The following is a 19,594-nucleotide window of genomic DNA, read 5'->3' as shown; positions in this document are numbered from 1 at the left end:
TCTATGGCAATGCCAATTCCCCGAATGCCTCCTGAAGACTCTGTCGTGCTGTATGACCTCTGGCACATTTAATCTTGAGCCAACTCCGTTGTTCCTGTTTTGAAAACATAGTGACACAGTTATGTTAGACTGCTCGCTCACAAGTGACTGTGATTCCCTCAATTGTGCACATGCTGGTGACGTGGAACGGGCAAGTCCATGTGCTCGGAGGTAAGGTAGGTATGTCAACAGCATGTGCTATCAGCAACAATAGTAGATTCGATTACATAGAGCCTCCTCAGCAGTGTTGCCACTATTTAAGTTCCAACCTAAGTATTTGTGCAATAACATCTAAATGGAGTATGAAAAACATAGAAAACTGACAATCACTTATGGCAGCAACAACATATAATTAATTATTAATTAATCAAGTAAAAGGAAAGGCTCACAAAGTGTCCACAGCAGTGTTGCCACTATTTAAGTTCCAACCTACGTATAGTGTTAGTTTGACTTCATACTAGTTGTTTGTTAATACAGCCAAGTCATACATAGAGGTCAAATATTTCATAGTGAGTATCTTCTTTCTCCTTTCCAATCTGGAAGCTATCCCCACAAAATCTATTACATAACTGCAAATATGAGATGGTTCTGATGTTCAAAAAATGTTAGTAATGTCAGGGATAATATCTTAAATGGAAACCAAAGACAAAAACTTGAATCCACAATGAGAGCTGATAAAGTAAATATGTATAAGTAGAAATATCAATATAATGGAAGGAAACATTCCACGTGGGAAAAATTATATATAAAAACAAAGATGAGGTGACTTACTGAACAAAAGCGCTGGCAGGTCGATACACACACAAACAAACACAAACATACACAGAAAATTCAAGCTTTCGCAACAAACTGTTGCCTCATCAGGAAAGAGGGAAGGAGAGGGGAAGACGAAAGGAAGTGGGTTTTAAGGGAGAGGGTAAGGAGTCACTCCAATCCCGGGAGCGGAAAGACTTACCTTAGGGAGAAAAAAGGACAGGTATACACTCGCACACACGCACATATCCATCCACACATACAGACACAAGCAGACATGATCTAGTGACAGGAGGCATAGGTTTGCAAGTTGTACTTAGCTGGACTGCCTATTAATAACGTTATCTGCTTTGGGAATATGTAAAACTTCCTTTACCATAAGAAGGCATCATTAGCTGCTATCTGCCAGTAACAAACAGCAACCATCACCTGACAATTTCAAGCAGTTACTTTAAGAAAACATAGGAATTTATACAACCTTATCTGACGGCAGATATGTCTGCTTGTGTCCGTATGTGTGGATGGATATGTGCGTGTGTGCGAGTGTATACCTGTCCTTTTTTCTCCCTAAGGTAAGTCTTTCCGCTCCCGGGATTGGAGTGACTCCTTACCCTCTCCCTTAAAACCCACTTCCTTTCGTCTTCCCCTCTCCTTCCCTCTTTCCTGATGAGGCAACAGTTTGTTGGGAAAGCTTGAATTTTCTGTGTATGTTTGTGTTTGTTTGTGTGTCTATCGACCTGCCAGCGCTTTTGTTCAGTAAGTCACCTCATCTTTGTTTTTATATGTATAAGTAGAAAGACATATAAAAAAAGATAATTTCTACAAATTTTATGTTTTAATGAAAAGTTTTATTATGTTACACCAGACTCAACTCTCACTAAATGAAGAATAAAGTTATGATTTATGAAGAGTCTTCCATCTGAGGTAACTGATTACATATGGTTGCAAGCACTTGATCTAATCTCAGAATAACAAAAAATATGTAGAATTAACCAGAATTATGTCACAGGCTTCTACCAGCTCATCTGTCAGGTGAACCTGTGGCCAGGAACCAAATCAACATTCGTAACTATGTGAGTATTCCAAATACTGGGATGATGTTATCATCTTAAAATCTTGGTTTTCCTCATTATGATCTAGTGACAGGAGGCATAGGTTTGCAGGTTGTACTTAGCTGGACTGCCTATTAATAACGTTATCTGCTTTGGGAATATGTAAAACTTCCTTTACCATAAGAAGGCATCATTAGCTGCTATCTGCCAGTAACAAACAGCAACCATCACCTGACAATTTCAAGCAGTTACTTTAAGAAAACATAGGAATTTATACAACCTTATCTGACGGCAGACATGTGAATCATATACTCAACAGATCTGTCAGAAAAGCCTGAAAAGTCACACATATAGATCAGTATGATATCTCCTGAATATTCCATTGACTATTTGCAACAACTACATTTGCCATAAATATTTGGAAATTCACTATAATTGCTGTTAGTGGTTCTTTAAATTAGTGCATTTAAAATGTTGACAGAACACCTGACACTTGTTTTTTCTGAAAAACAAAAAGCAATGAATCCATTAATTTTGGTGCACAGCTCCATAACTGTTCTCAAAATGTTACAGAAACAAAAAGTCATTTCACATGAAGTAAATTATGTATGGAAATTAGAACCATATTTTAATTTTTTTTTGTCCCACTAAGTAGTATCTTACTATGAACTGCAAAATAGGATTTAACAAATTCACTTAAGAATTGCTTCTTACCGTGTCACCATCAAGTCTGCTTTCTGACAACTGTGTTGAAATAACAGACAGTTTTTCATTTTTGCTGTCGGTGACAAACAGAAATCTGTCAGTGACCAGAATATATCCACACTCAGGAGGTAATTTGTGGACAAACAGTGGGACAACTTCAAGATCCATTCCATGAATCTGGAAGATCAAAAAGCATTTTTATCACACAGTTTTTAAATATTTTATATTCCTTTACTAACAGTTACTAACAGTTCTTTAATATGGAAAACATTCCAGAAAAAGGTACAGAGCGCAGTTGAACGACATCATCATCATCATCATCATCCCATCCTCATTCTCCCCTCCCCCTCTCCCCCCATCATCATCATCATCATCATCATCATCATCATCATAATCAACAATAATAACACCAAAAAAGTGGTATATTTCCTGCTTGTGTGTCCAAAAGAGTTTTTGTATTCCTTTCTCAATATTGCAAGTAATATGACAAGGGTAGTTTACTACTTACAACAGAGAGGAGATGTTGAGTCATTGTCAAACACAACAAGAAGACTGGTAGTTGGGGTAAGGAGGAGGCTTGGGCGGGGAGAGGGGGATAGCAGGGTGGGCAGGTCAAGATGGCGCCCACTGAAAAGTGCAGTGACACAACGCTTGTAAATAGCAAAAGTTAAATAGTGCATCGTGAAAAAGTGTCAAAAACGGGTAGTAAAAGGAATTGTATGTGTGAAGTACAATATGTGTCTGCGTGAAAAGTGTGTGATAATATGCCTAAAATTTATTAGCAACAATATTCACTGTCATGCCTTCACTGTTTGCAGGATGAAAACACAAAACTAGCTTCCACAGTGAGTTTGCAGGAAGAAATTATTAAAGTGCTTCGAAGCAACACTGACACTTTAAAAGCAGAATTATCAGTGCAGAAGCAAACAAATTGTGACCTGAAATGTGGGAAAAACTGTTTTTGCAAAACAAAAGAGTCAATACATGAAAATGACCTCAAAAGCAAATGTAATGATACAGTTATTAGCTCAAACAATGAGGCTGCTACACCTAAGAAAGAAATTCATGTGAAAGTCTCAAGAATCAAAAACAAATACAAGTGGACAAGTGTAACTTACAGTAAAAAGAATTCAGAACATTTCAGTAACGAAAAACGGAGTGAAAAAAATGGATTCCTTGTTATAGGTGATTCTCTGCTGAAAAATGTGGTAGTGCTGAACTCTGCAATACACATTTATCCAGAAATCAAAACCCACCAGTAGACGAAACACTTGAGCAACATACATAGCTCGCAGGATGATTCAGCAGAGGCATCTCGGAGAAGAATTACAAAGGCGTCTTCATCCACATAGGTGTGGATTCCCTTAGAAGCAGCACTGAAGAGGAAATTGTAAGTGAAACAAGAAATTTAATTCAGCCTGGTAGTACACTCTACAGAACATCTAGGATCAAGGTGAGTGGTATTATCTACAGGAGATCAGTCAGTGATCAATATATTGAGAGAATAAACTGTGATTTAAATGAAAACTGCAACAATCTATGAGTTGTGTTCATAATCCAAATAAATTCTTAAGCATAAATATTTGGCTAAAGACGGTCTTCATTTAAATAGGTTAGGATCCAAAATTTTTAGTACAATGTTGGCTGATACATGTAAAATTCTGCAAAATAGGGGAAACTTATAAGAAATAATGGGGATGAGAAACAGTATTTGGTAATGAAAGCAGCAAGACTGAAACAATACTCAAGAGAGAGTATGCTTGAGAGCATAAATAGAAAACAATGTCCCTACATAATGCACTTGAATATAAATTGTCTAAGTGCTGGCTTTTCAAACAGAAGTCCTAATTATTCTATCTAAATGTAGAATTATCAAAATTATTTGCCTCAATGAACATTGGCTTACATCTCACAATATTAAAATTCTTAATGAAACGGAAAATTTCAAATTAGCCAACAGCCTCTGTAGATGAGAGAAATCACATGGAAGCTCTTGCATACTTACTCATTCTGATATGAAATATTTAATAATAAATAATTTTAATCATTTGAATGAAGAGTGTATATTTGAAAGCTGCTGTTTCGAGATGGGGGACTAAATGTCATAGTAGTTTCTATTTATAGAGTACCAGAGAAAGATACACGTGAAACTTTTCCGGTGAAATTTCATGGCCTGCTCGAAAAATTCAGTAAAGAAAAAAAGAAAAAGGCAGTAATAGCTGCTGACTTTGACATTAATATCATAGTTGAAAGCACTGACATGTTCAAATTCACTGACTCAATAAAAAACTTTGGCTTCAAAATAAACTCCAAGCAACCCACTAGAGTAAATGCACAGTCAGCTACCTGTATTGATAACATTCTAACAAATTATGTATTTGACAATGTTTGTAAATTTTGCATAGATTTAGGAATCTCTGACCACTCTGCATTATTCATTGTACTATCAAAAATTAAGAAAGAAATTTCATTTAACAAAAGCCATATGAAAAGGAACTTCAGTGAAAATATTCAATTACATTTAGAAACAGCTGTATTTCAAGTAATAGTAACTTTAACAATTTTTAAGTGGCTTTCTTGAAATATTTAATGAAACTTTTCCACTTAGAACCACATGCAACAAAATGACTAATCAACTTAAATGGATAACCCAGGGTATAAAAATTTCTAGTGTTATGAAGAGGAAACTCTATAATGGACTGCTCTGTGTATGTACGGCAACTGCAGTATCCTGCGTACCTATATGAGTTGTTGGACACGCGGTGTCCTCCCGTAGCTTTGCCAGGACGCCAGAAGCCTGTATCCATTCTCTCTATTTATGTTGGTGGTCACTTGGCTACTTGTATCACCTCTCAAATAGTCCTCCTAAATGCAAATGGCTGTTTCACCAGTATGCGGGCTTCACAGCTTTATCGCTCTCATCTTCGTGTTCCACCACCTCTGACCTAGTTCGTTGTCCCAGATAGACATATCGTTCATGTTCTGCACTTTGTGTGCTGATCAGCCACCCCATCTTGCCAAGATACACCAGTCCACATTTGCCACTGATTTCTTAAACTCCTGCAGTGTTTAGCTTGTCTACTACATCTTTTGTTGAGCCTAGAACATCTCTTTGTTCTTGCTCCAAAAGATTGGCTTGAAGTTGACTTGGCGGAGAATTTTGCCCAAATGTTCAGTGACCCCTTGTACATATAGTAACAGGGTTATGTTCTGTGCTTCCTTGTGTTCTTCCCTATTGCCTTCATACTATTTTGTCACAGTTTTATCTATTATATTCTTCCCATAATCATTGGCTCCAAAAATGGATCTGAGGTTTTGTAGTTCCACCTTCAGTTGTTCATTATCGCTGATCCTGCAGGCCCTCCTGGTTAAAGTGTGAAGAGCGGACTTCTTCTGCATGGGGGTACCTGCCCCTGCTGGTGGCTTTTCTGCATACTCTGTAGCCAAGTTTACCATCAGGCTTTTAGTAAACTTTCACATCGAGAAAAGACAGCTCACCATTCTTTTCAATCTTCATAGTAAACTGTATTTTACTATGCTCTTGATCGAGAGGTTGGTGAACTTCTGTATTTCTTCCTCTCCACGTGGTCAGATGATAAATGTATCATCAACAATCAGAGCCAGTAATCAAGGCATAAAGGTGCGGAGTGGAGAGCTGTTTCTTTAAATACCTCCATGAAGATGTCTGCTGCAACTGGTGAGAGAGGAACACATAGCTACACCATCCATCCGTTTGTAATTCGCATGTTTCCACCAGTGGCAAGAGATAATGTAAACACCAATTCAAGCACGTCTTTATTCACCAATGGCAAAGAATAATGTAAAGACCTATAAAGAATGCATAACACCCATCCTCATATCCTCAAGTACCCTATTAAATTATGTAAAAAGCTTCCTCCACTATTATATAAGATCCAGAGTCTCTCTCTGTCAGCAGTTAGCTCCACATAAAACTCTGAGAAAGGCTATTTGCAATACTGGCCGAAATTTCAGCAATTTTATATATTGACAATTCAGTCAACAGCCCAGAAGAATTTAACTGAAAGTAATGAAAATGTTTGTACTGAAAAATATTTGTAAACACAGCTTAGACTGCAAGCTGTCAATATGCTATCGTAGCCCTTTTGAAATAACTGTGTGTTGCATGAGAAACATGCACAGTAGGAATGTGTATAGTGAAGAAGATGAGCAGATATGTGACGAAGTGCTGAGTTTTTGTATATGGACAATACCAAGAGGATTATACCTGTGGAGAAAATGTTCACACCATTAATCGAGCAAAAAAATTAAACAAGTATAAAATTGCTCACTAATGAAGCTGATGGTGTTAGTAACATCTTTCTGTGTGTCAACAGATATGGTAACATGCTGAGGAATGGCTGTACCTTATTTAGGGCCCATTCGGTTTTATACACCAGCCATTCAGAAACCTCATACACATACAGTACTTCAAATCTACTTTAGCTCTGTTTCTATCCATGAGGAATATTTTATCCCAAACTAAAATCTGCTCCTTTGTTCTGAATTATAATCAGGATTATGAGCCACTATTATTTCAGTATTTAATCACCTGAACAATCAGTAAAAAAATCCATTTACATACTTATTGGCTCAAAATTATATACCAGGTGTACCGGTATGAAATGAGTGCTTTTTTTTGTGAAAATTAAACACTAATTTTGAATTGAATAGTAAAAACATTTCATTCAAAGTACTGACCATAGCTTTCTATACATTTTGACCACCTTTCTGGCAATTTTTGGACACCACGCCAATAGAAATGTTCGTCTTTTGAAGCTAACCAATCAGACACTCAATTTTCGACTTCTTCGTAGGAATCGAAGTGTTCCTCAGCCAATGCGTGTCCCATTGATGAAAACAAATGTTAATCGGAAGGGGCCAAATCTGGTGAATACAGCGGGTGGGGTAGCAGCTCCCAGTCAAGTGTTTTGATTGTCCCCTGAACCAGTTTTGCTTTGTGTGCAGGAACATTGTCGGTTAAAAAAATTACTTTGCCACGTCTTCTGGCCCAGTCTGGTCTTTTTCCAATCAATTCATAGTTCAAATTGATCATTTGTTGTCTGTAGCGATTAGTATTCACAGTTTCACCGGGTTTTAGAAGCTCATGATACACCACACCTTTCTGATCCCACCAAACACAGAGCATTGTCTTCTCGCCAAATCGATCTGGTTTTGCAGTTGATGTTGATGGTTGTCCCGGATTAACCCATGACTTTTCCCGTTTAGGATTCTTAAAATAAATCCATTTTCCATCGCCAGTACTAATTCGATGCAAAACTGATTTTCTTTCATGTCTCTGAAGCAAAATTTGACAAATGGTTTTTCGGTTTTCCATCTGTCTTTCATTCAATTCATGTGGCACTCATTTTCCACACTTTTGGATCTTTCCCATAGCTTTCAAACAGTCAGAAATTGTTTGTTGTGCAACGTTTAGCATTGCTGCCATTTGCTTCTGACTCAAAGTATCATTTTCATCCAATATTGCTTGCAATTTGGCGTCTTCGAACTTTTTTGGCGGTCTTCCACGTTCTTCATTTCTTACATCAAAATCATTATTTCTGAGCCATTGAAACCATCTTTTGCATGTTGCTTCTGATAGAGCATGATCACCATATGCCTCGACAAGCATTCGATGTGACTCTGCAGCACTTTTTTTTCAAACGAAAACAAAAAATTAATGCTTTCTGCAAATCATCACTTTCTGGTACAAAATTCGACATTGTTAACACATGAAAACATATGATGTTATTTGTTCCATGACTTTATGTATACTAAATATCTTTGACAGATGTCATACCAACCACACAAAAAAAAAATTAAGGCTTGTTCACAACAAATGTTCCCTATCGACACATTTGTATCTTAACGCTCATTTCACACTGGTACACCTGGTATAGCAATACATTTTCTCCCACTACATTGCACTTACATCGATGGCATCGTACAGATTATGTATAACTATGATTGCACTTGCCCAGGTAGCCACATGTGTTACATGCTACTTCTGGGATTCGGAAAAGCATGCCGGCTTTGGATCGAATCGATCAGGTGGATTAACAACGAAAGCTGGCCTGCCTGCCAGCCTGGATGTGGTTTTTTGGTGGCTACTTAATTTCAGCTAAGTGAAAATTGTGCTGGTTCCCAAGTCTGACCTCAATTACATGATTCATGAACATTTAGAAAGAATGGTAAAGGTGTGGTGACAGGTAGGGCATCTGACCACCCTCTACCGTTAACAATGTCTGAAACTACCCTCCTCACCTTGTCCAGAAACAGATCTCCCATATCTTATCTATTCAGTCACCTAACATCCACCAATTAACCACTATCCGGCTCAAAAGGAGCATCAGTACCACCCATGATGAGCAACTGAATCACATTATCTGCCTTTGTTTTGTCTACCTTTAATTGTGGCCTGAGATAAGAAATATCCTCCTAACAATCCTCCTCACCCTTCCCACAATGAACTCCTGCCACCCAATCAACCTACGCAAAATTCATGTCTGCTCCTACCCCACACCTTCTCCCTACCCCTTGCTCATGACGCATATCCCAGCAATAAATCTAAATGCAAAACTTGTCCCACACACCCTCGAACTACCACCTACTCCAGTTCTCTCACAGGCATCTCCTACCCCATCAAAGGCAGAGCCATTTGTGAAAGCAGCAATGTAATCTAAAAACTTAGCTATAACCACTGTGCCACATTGTATGTGGGTAATGCAACTAACAAACTGTCTGGCTGCATGAATTACCACAAACAAACTGTGGTCATTCATGTCCTTTCTTGTTTGTCCTTCAGCACCACTCCTCACAGCCTTCTCTTTTCTTTCCCACATGTGCATTCTGGTATCCCATTACCATGATCTTCTGTTCACTTGTATCTGCATTTAAATTCAAAGTCCTCCTCTTCTTTAATAGAATATCCAACTTGTAGTGCATACACTTCAGAATTCCCAAATTCTTTCCTTTCACTTTCATCCTGACCATCACCATATTGTCACTTATTCCCTTAACCTGCTTTCCTAACTAGTGACACTCCATGTCTTCCTTCTTCCTCATACCCACCTCCAGTACAGCCTACATTCACTCTTCAATTCCCTACTTCCTTTACTCTTCCACCTGGTTTCTGACAACCCTAGAATATACAGTCTCTTCCTGTTCATCAAGTCCACTACTTCTTCCACCTTTTCTGACAGTGTCTGTATGTTCAATGTAACAAACTAAGTCCTTGGAAATTGCAGAATCGTCTCCCATTATTTCTGTTCTTTCCGAGGCTTGTTCCATGTTCCGAAGTACATATTTTACCCACTACTGTCTTGCTGGGCCTATTATAGCTGGATTTGTTAACTGAGTTTTACCCTAGCTATGTAAACTGTAAATGAGAAATCAAATCTGTTCATAATTCTTGTAATATTTTTAGGTGAGTAGCGGTGTGTCCTTTCTTTCTATTGAATATCAATAATATGAAAAGCATCTGTTGCTACTCACCACACTGATGATGATGGCCATCATACCATCATCATCATGTTTTGTTATCAGTCCCTCAATTTACTGGAAAATGACATAAAAAGGTATGAAATGAGAAAATCAGCTCCTGGGTCTGTAACCATGTTATTGTGGATGGAAATGTACCTGATAGTAGCTTCAGCCAAATAGTTAAAACTGAAGTAAAACCCAGGTGATTAAAAACTGTCGATAGTTGCTGAAAGATACACCAAGGACGCTTATCACAGTCAGTACAAATAAAGTGGGGTGAGAAACTAAAATTGGCGAGAAAAGCATACTGTACAGATTAGAACTAATTAGCTTAAACAGTTAGATTAATAAAATGCATACATAAAAGTTTTAAAATGCATGAAAAGTGTGAAGGGAGAAAGTAGCCTGGGGCCATTCAGGACACACGCCACAGTGAAACGTATTCCCCCCACAACTAACCCTGACAACGAACTTGGAGAAGCATTTAAGTTTGTTACAAATACCACTTTACCTCAAAAATGTAGGATTTCGGTGGCTGCTAACCTTTCGTCTACAAATATCGGAGGTAATGAAGTAGACACATTGATTTTTTGTATCAGATAAGCCAGCATGGCACACACTTTGAGAACATGAGCAATCATGAGATGACTACCACAGCTGAAATGGGTAGGGGAGGTGGCGGGGGGGGGGGGGGGGGGGCGTGTTCTCATGACACAAAAGGAGCATGTGGCTAAGTCTGATGTAGCTAATATGCAGTCAGCACAGTATAATGGCTTCTTTACGAGAGTTCTGGAGAGAAGTATTCCATGTTCAAGTTTGTCTCCTGAGGATGCTTCTTTAGCTAATTTCTCACTGAGTTCATTTCCTGGAACATCCATGTGGCTGCATCTAGACGAATGTTACTATTACTCCAAAACTACTGAGACCAACTAACAGGTCTTGGATGTTGGCAACCAAAAGGTTTTTGGGTAAGCAGTGAGGTACGCCTTGTAAGTAGCTGATGGAGTCACTACGAACCAGGAAGTCCTTTAATGGCAAGAGTTTTAATGTACTGCAGAGCTGGTGATGTGGTCACTACCTGGAAGAGAATACTTCTCATGCCTCCAACTGTGTGCAAAAGCAAAACCAACCCTGTCATTGTCTTTTGATCCATTCGTGAAGATGTATGTCAAATTTGAGCAGTCATGGGGGAAGTGAACAGAACAGGAATCACAGAATGTTAGGATCACCATTTTTCTGGTGGCCACAAAAGAGGTCCATCCAAATCACAGGACTGTGTACATATCATGGGGGATGTCAAGAGGGACACAGACAAGACGAGGCAGTCAGATGTCCTCAAATAGAGCCTCCACTTATATTCCAGCCGGTCCACCTATTTTTGGATGATTGATAAACAGCCTCATATGTTGGTTTTGAAATAGGGTCAAGTATCATGGATGGATAGCCATCTGACAGATTACGATCACATAGCTCAGCAATATTTCCTGGTGTCTAATCCTCAGTGATGGAACACCAACTTCCACCAAAAGACTGTCTATGGGACTTATACGGAAGACTTCACAGCTGACAACCACACACCACTGTGATGGACCGGGACTAAAAAGCTCATTACAGAGGGTGTGCCAACTTGTAGACAACATATCCAGAGTCCGGTCACAGTAAAGGCAGGCTTTACAAAATCGCAGAAAAAAATTTGCAGTCTGTGCTCCAGGAGATGCTGTTGAGAAATCTGAGGGTATTAAGCTTTCTCAGGCAATTTGCCTTGAACTGGCATACATGTGGTAACCATGTTAACTTTTTTTTTTTTTTTTTTTGGTCATCAGTCTACTGACTGGTTTGATGCAGGCCCGCCACGAATTCCTTTCCTGGGCTAACCTCTTCATCTCAGAGTAGCACTTGCAACCTGCGTCCTCAACTATTTACTTGACGTATTCCAATCTCTGTCTTCCCTCTACAGGTTTTGCCCTCTACAGCTCCCTCTAGTACCATGGAAAGTCATTCCCTCATGTCTTAGCAGATGTCCTATCATCCTGTCCCTTCTCCTTATCAGTGTTTTCCACATATTCCTTTCCCTCTCCGATTCTGCGTAGAACCTCCTCATTCCTTACCTTATCAGTCCACCTAATTTTCAACATTCGTCTATAGCACCACATCTCAAATGCTTCAATTCTCTTCTGTTCCGGTTTTCCCACAGTCCATGTTTCACTACCATACAATGCTGTACTCCAGACGTACATCCTCAGAAATTTCTTCCTCAAATTAAGGCCGGGTATTTGATATTAGTAGACTTCTCTTGGCCAGAAATGCCTTTTTTGCCATAGCGAGGTCTGCTTTTGATGTCCTCCTTGCTCCGTCCGTCATTGGTTATTTTACTGCCTAGGTAGCAGAATTCCTTAACTTCACTGACTTCGTGACCATCAATCCTGATGTTAAGTTTCTCGCTGTTCTCATTTCTACTACTTCTCATTACCTTCGTCTTTCTCCGATTTACTCCCAAACCATACTGTGTACTCATTAGACTGTTCATTCCGTTCAGCAGATCATTTAATTCTCCTTCACTTGCACTCAGGATAGCAATGTCATCAGTGAATCGTATCATTGATATCCTTTCACCTTGTGTTTTAATTCCACTCCTGAACCTTTCTTTTATTTTCATCATTGCTTCCTCGATGTACAGATTGAAGAGTAGGGGCGGAAAGGCTACAGCCTTGTCTTACACCCTTCTTAATATGAGCACTTCATTCTTGATCGTCCACTCTTATTATTCCCTCTTGGTTGTTGTACATATTGTATATGACCCGTCTCTCCCTATAGCTTGTTAACTAACAAAATAAAAGACCTAAAATTTTGAAACTTTCAACAACTTCAAGTAACCGGTTACTGAGGTAAAGTTCATGGAATGGGCACACAGTTCTGAGTCGAAAAAAGTGCAATGATGCAAGTTTTTGTGGGAGAAAATTGATATTCATGATTCAGGGTCCAATTATGTATTTTCTGTATGGGCACCCGAAATTGGCACTCTGTGGTGTGCAATGGTGGAGAGTTGTACACAAACACAAGACATCTACATATAGTAACCATAAAATCATCCCCCCCCCCCCCCCCCCCCCCTGCAGTCACTATACCATTAACTGTGATGGCAAAGTGGTTTATGCTCAAAAGCAAATCTTGAGGGAACCCTGTAAGTACTGGTTACTGAGGGTTGATTCTATACAGACCCACATTCGTCAGAGGGACAGGGGATTCCAGAAAAAATAGGTATAGGAAGGAAACCTTGGAGAAAATGGGTACAGAGCACCAGAAGCCCCACTCAGTGTAGACAGGATGTGACACTGCCAGGTGGTATATCTTTTGTAGGTCAAAGAACACCAATTGGGTGTTGGTGAGTGTTGGGCTCTGTAGTTTCCAGATGAATCAATTGGACTTTGTTTCATCAGAATCTCTGAAAGTCACTTTGAAATTGTGATATACGTTCTCTGGCTTCCAGGCACCAACAATCATCAATTGACCAGTCTTTCGAATAATTTCTACAACCCATTAGTTAGAGAGACTGGTTGATACGTACTCAAAATTTGAGAATCTTTCCCCATTTCAGGATAGGAATAAGGTAACTTCCATCTGTCAAATACAACTGAAAAACTTGAGAATGTATTTTATCCTCTCGTTGTCTAGGTGTTAACTGTCTGATTATACATTTTACCATGTCCAGGGGCTGTCTCAACACTCTACAATCACACTGTGGAACTCCCATTCACAAAATAGTACACTGTATGATGCAAAGCCTTGTGCATGACAGGAGAGTGAGTTTCACTCCACTAGGTGTACCTGGTTCAGAAAATTAGGATGGCCACATATGAAGTGAAGTTCATACTTGAGACGAAGGGGTATGCGTCCCCATAGATGGTACACATTGTTTCCAAAACTCCTGCTTTCTCTTCTTCATTTTAAAACTATGCCTTTGATCAAAGTCTCTTGAATGCTATTAAATGTTCCATAGAGGAATGGCACTTGTGTTATTTGAAATGCCCTGTGATGTTCTCCAATAGCTGCAGCTACTTCTTCAGACCACCATGGCACCAGCATCCATCAAGAATTTGAAAAACAAGGTGTATTGTTGCTTCCTCAGTATGTATAATCATGTCACTAGCACCTTATACCACTCCTCCGATATCCTTCTTTTGGCTGGTTTCCACAGTTGCTTTGTAGCTGAAAACTTGTCAGTTGGCATTGCAAAATGACCAACATGGTGTGTGTTCCATTGGTTGATGGGTCAAGAAAGAGTGATAGGAAAGTTATCGTTGTCTCAGAGGTCACCACGGATGGATCACTGGATTAAGGTGAGATGCTTGGGCTGCAAACTGCAATATCTATGGCTGAATATGTTCCACAGGCCGTACTGAAATGTTTTGCGCAGCCAGTGTTAAAAAAGCGGACTGCCAATTCTGAAATTAACGGCTCTATTTTTTGGCTGCCCCTCAGAGGCCTGTGGGCACTGAAATCCCCAATAGGGGGAGGGGTGGAGGCAGGTGATCCACTAGCTCCAGGAGCTCATGATACGGTATAGATCTGTCCGGGGGTAGATTGACGTTATGCACTGTTAGCCTAACTGACAGACACAAACAGCCACAGCTCCTAACAAAATGGCCACTGCCACCTGCTCACTGAAAGTGTCAGATCCAATGAGCAAGCAGACCTCCCATCATTAATATGATTTATACAATACAATTTGTAAATTTTACTAGCTGGGAGTTGGTTTTCTGAGAACTGTGCCTCATGAAGTGCCGTGTCACCTGTAGAATAATTAATCATTAATTGATGGACTGCAGCCAAGTGGCAATGGTAGCCATTACAGTTCCATAAAGAAATAAGATTGGGATGAGAAAGCAGCAAAGAGGAATAGATGTACAGATTATGGATATTTTGCTGCTGAGTCATGCTCCACCTGAATGTGCGGTTCTTCACTGATATTCATATGCTCGACCTCAGGGGAGATGGGAGCCGGGTCAAGAGGAGCAGTAAAATTTGATTTAACTTTCAATTTATCCTTCTTGTCCCTGTAAGGTTTTGGGTCCTGTGAGGATTTTCCTGTCTTGACTTTTGCGATGGGGAAGGACCATTTTTCTTCTAGGACTCACAGCCTGTAGCTCTGTCATCTGGGTGGTGGTAGAGTGTTGTTCTGTTTTGTCCTGGGAGTGGGGGTATCTTGGCAGGTGTCCTCTTCCCTGATGATGCCAGAGGGAGACGAGACCAATGGTGTTGTGGGTGTGGGGATCGAGGGAGCTGGTGTTTCCTCTTCCTGACTGAAAAACAGAAACTGACATGTGACTAGGGCAAGAGTGGCTGTTTGAGACCTTGTCATCATGGTAAGTGTGAATTTTGACACAATGTTCACAAAGTTGGACATTACATCAATCGAGTGAAGTTCTTTAAACTTTTTTCTTAGCATCTTGATATGATAGGCTGTCAAGTGTTTCATATTCCTGAATTTTTTCTCCTCCTTGAAAACTGAGCATGTCACCAAACAGGATGATTGTTGTGTTCTGGACAGTTTACACAAGTAGGGGATTGTTCACAAGGGCTGCCCCCATGAGTAGTCCTGCCACACTCCTCGCAAGCAGCCTCATTAGTACAGCAGGAGTACATGTGTCCAAACATCTGGCACCAAAAAAACATTTCATAGGAGGAGGAAAACAGGACTTGTCATCACACCTATAAACTATGACCTTAACTTTCTCAGATAAAACATTTCTGATGAAGGCTCTAGAGTCCACCCTATTATCCTAAGGTCCTCTCAGGATGCAATGAACAAAACAGACTCCATGGTGCTCTAGGTTAGCATACTGTTCTTCATTATCTTGTAGCATTAGATCCCAATGGAATATGACACCTTGAATGTTGTTGAGTTTGTTATGAGGAGAGATGGTAACTGGCAGATCTCCAAGCTTGTCACAGGCCTGAAGGGCCTGCAGTTGGTTAGCAATCAGTGTTTTGATCAACAAAGATCATTTCCCATCTTTACTATTGTAGCAACATCTCCAAACTGATCCTCAATATTTTCAATGGAAAACAGTGAAAACAGCGACTTTTTTGTTGCAAAAGATTCTTTGTTGGTTCTGGAGCATAGCAAGAACCCTGCAAACTGTACATGCCCTGAACTAAAATCGTGGTTTCTGTTTGCTGAGATGGCCACGTTGGCATGGCCACCGGTATGAGTGAGTTTGATCTGTTAATAGTGGGTTGTCCACCCTAATACCACTCACTCCAATCAAAGGTCACCACAGTCTTCACCCCATCACAACAAACGCTACATGGCATAGTAGCTGTTGTCCAGAGTCCCGGAGCCACAGATTGGACAAGCACCTATTTACAACTCGGGCATCAGTAGGGTGATCCCTGCATTTTCAGGTGGCTACAACCATGTGGTTACATGACACCTCCCTCACCCCCACCCACCCCCCTCCCGCCCGCTCCCACACCCCAAGACAGACAGTCTACCATACTGGATTTCCAGTGTGAACAAAAATCCACTCTAAGAGTAGTGCAGGAGATCACAGTGCATAGTGGATAGATTGTGCACCTTGTGAGGTGCCCTGCCCCAGACAGCCCACAATTCTGTGAAATTAAAAAAAATGGAGGTCAATCCCTAAAATGGGACTATAAGTAATCATGCCAAAAAGGTTGACAGAAAAATTACGAAATGAGCTAAAACTGATGAGTGTCCAATAATGGCCAAGTCATCACTGTAAAAGCTTCACTAAGTATAAGACTCCTTTTAATCACCTCTTATGACAGGCAAGAAATACCTGTGGGACTATTCTAGTTCCTGATAACGTAAGTGGGCTCACCACATAAAGGAAGTGTTGACTGGCAGACAGACACAACGATAAAGAGTGCTAGATATTTTTCGACTCCTGGACTAAGTCCTCGGTTAGATATAGAATAAAATGAAACACACACAAATTTACAGAAGCACAACTCACACACACATGGCAACTATCTTCTCTGGGCACTAAAGCCTGGCAGCAAATGCATCTGAAGTGTGCAGCAGTCTTAGCTGGGGTTGGTAGGGGTTGATTAGGGGATGGGGGAGTACAGCAGAGGCATTTGACCATTGACAACACAACATTATGTGAGCCTTGGCAAAGAGTATGGAAGGAAATGGGTTTAACTATGTGTGTGTGTGTGTGTGTGTGTGTGTGTGTGTGTGTGTGTGTGTGTGTAAGAGAGAGAAATATTCTCTTCCACTCTTTTCCCTACAACACATTCTAACGAGGCATTTTCTTGTAGATCTGACTTTCCCTATCTATTGAAGTTCTGCAAGGTCCTCCACACTGTTTTTGCTAAATCGCAACAGATTAATAGTGTACATAAATATTAACATTAGTGCATAAATCTAATAATTTTAGGCAGAGGAGAGGGAGAGGGGGTGGGGGTGGGGGTGGGAGTGGGAGTAGGGGAGGGAGAGTGAGTGGGGTAGTGGGTAGGGGGAAGGGAAGAGGGGGAGGAGAGGGAGTGGGGGAGGAAGAGGGACTGGGGGAGGGAGAGGGACTGGGGGAGGGAGAGGGAGTGGGGGAGGGAGAGGGACTGGGGGAGGGAGAGGTAGTGGGGGAGAGAGCGGGAGTGGGGGAGAGAGCGGGAGTGGGGGAGAGAGCGGGAGTGGGGGAGAGAGCGGGAGTGGGGGAGAGAGCGGGAGTGGGGGAGAGAGCGGGAGTGGGGGAGAGAGAGGGGGAGAGAGAGGGGGAGAGAGAGCGGGAGAGAGAGGGGGAGAGAGGGGGAGAGGGAGGGAGAGGGGGAGGGGGAGGGGAGGGGGAGAAGGAGGGGAGGGAGGGGGAGGAGGAGGGGAGGGTGGGGAGGGGGAGGAGGAGGGGAGGGAGAGGAGGAGGGGAGGGGGTGGGGAGGGGAGGGGGAGCGGGAAGGAGAGGGGGAGGGAGTGGGAATGGGGGAAGGAGAGGGAGAGGGGGAATGGGGGAAGGAGAGGGAGATGGGGAAGGGGGGTAGTGGGGCAGGGGGAGGGGGAATGGGGGAAGGAGAGGGAGAGGAGGATGGGGGTAGTGGGGCAGGGGGAGGGGGGTAGTGGGGCAGGGGGAGGGGGGTAGTGGGGCAGGGGGAGGGGTAGTGGGGCAGGGGGAGGGGGTAGTGGGGCAGGGGGACGGGGTGGAGGGAGGGTAAATTGGGGAGGGAGTGGAAGAGGGTGGAGGGAGGGTAAATTGGGGAGAGAGGTGGAGGGGGAGGGGGAGGGGGTGGGGGAGGAGGAGGAGAAAGGAGGAGACAGAGAGGAGGGGGGAAGGAGAGAGAGAAACAAATTTTTCTTTAATAATACTCACAGTAAGGATGCTGGAAGGTGTGTAATAACCAGAAAGAAGGTATCGTCCCCTTGCATATTGTGGGCTCAAAAATGTTTCGCCAACATGGGCACTCAGAGATTCAGGTAATGGTCCAGTCGTTACAAATGATGATGAAACTTCACTAAATGTAGAAGACGTCATAGAAGACTTTCTCTGTTGTGATGATGCTGCATCATCACTGCTGCTACTGCTGCTTTCTGCACAAATGAGAATTTATCAGTTAGAGAACAAAAAATTCCAAAATAAATAGCCAACTTTAATTTGTAGACATAAATGTATTTATGCTTCAATAGAAAATTAAAGTTAGTGAAAACACACACAACAATCTGAAGCTCATTAAGAAAAATGAGAAAACTGATGTTGCTATTTCACACTTTTATAAATTAGTGTTGTAAACAGTCACAAGAAGCTACAATATAGAGCTCAATAGTACAGCGGCTATCATATAATATCTATTTGGAAATTTGATTTAATAAATAAATATAACTCATCACAGTTCAAGATAGTATGTTATTGCAGAACTACACTGATGTGTGTGTGTAAGAGGGCGAGTGGCAGAGTGAAGCTCAGTAGCAAGTAGTTGTGCACCCTGTCAGGCACCTGACAAAAGCATTATTCAGCTGCATTTGCTTGTAGCATGTGTACTGATGTGCACACACAATGGGTAGCATTGTTTTCAATGTTAATGTAAGTAGGTACAGTTATTTAGCCAGTGTAGTGTTCACCAGAATGGCACCACAAAAGCTTTTAGTATCCTCCTTTCCCCATGTGACTAAATCAGTCCTCAGTTCCAAAAAACATAGACGCTGGTCTCTGACACCCAATACCATTCAGGACTTGACTGGTACAACACTTTATCCCATCCAGGCAATGACTTTTTCAAATCAAGCCCTGAAATGAATCCTCTCTCCCTCAAATGCTCTCCAAATCATCCACTGTCGCCCTCCATTGCTCTCCTAACCTCCTTAAATATTCTAGTCAAACAATATGACATTTCCAAAACATTATCCCTACCCTCAGGTTTCTACTCCTGCAATCACCCCTCTACAAAAGTTGCCCTTGCACCCAGCCATTACCACCTACCCCATGTATAAATCATACAGAATCAAAAGCAGAGCAACTTGTGAAATCACATATGTTGTATATCAACTAATTTGCATCCAATGCAAACCATTTTACACAGAGCTGACCACAAGTGGC

The 19,594-nt window shown here is 41.2% G+C and overlaps 1 protein-coding gene across 1 annotated transcript in view; it reads right to left on the bottom strand.

Moving 5' to 3' along the window:
* LOC124593676 overlaps positions 1-19,594 on the bottom strand; it is a 422,343-nt gene that overhangs the window by 337,366 nt on the left and 65,383 nt on the right. Inside the window, exons 6-7 of the mRNA XM_047131970.1 lie at positions 18,374-18,591; positions 2,559-2,726 (exon numbers count right to left, since the gene is read on the bottom strand). Of these exons, the coding sequence (XP_046987926.1) occupies positions 2,559-2,726; positions 18,374-18,591 (386 nt within the window). The remainder of the gene's footprint in view (positions 1-2,558; positions 2,727-18,373; positions 18,592-19,594) is intronic.

The sequence above is a fragment of the Schistocerca americana genome, chromosome 2 (assembly GCF_021461395.2).
Source record: "Schistocerca americana isolate TAMUIC-IGC-003095 chromosome 2, iqSchAmer2.1, whole genome shotgun sequence".
In the NCBI taxonomy this organism is placed as follows: Eukaryota; Metazoa; Arthropoda; class Insecta; order Orthoptera; family Acrididae; genus Schistocerca; species Schistocerca americana.
This window is presented reverse-complemented; position numbering and strand designations above follow the sequence as displayed.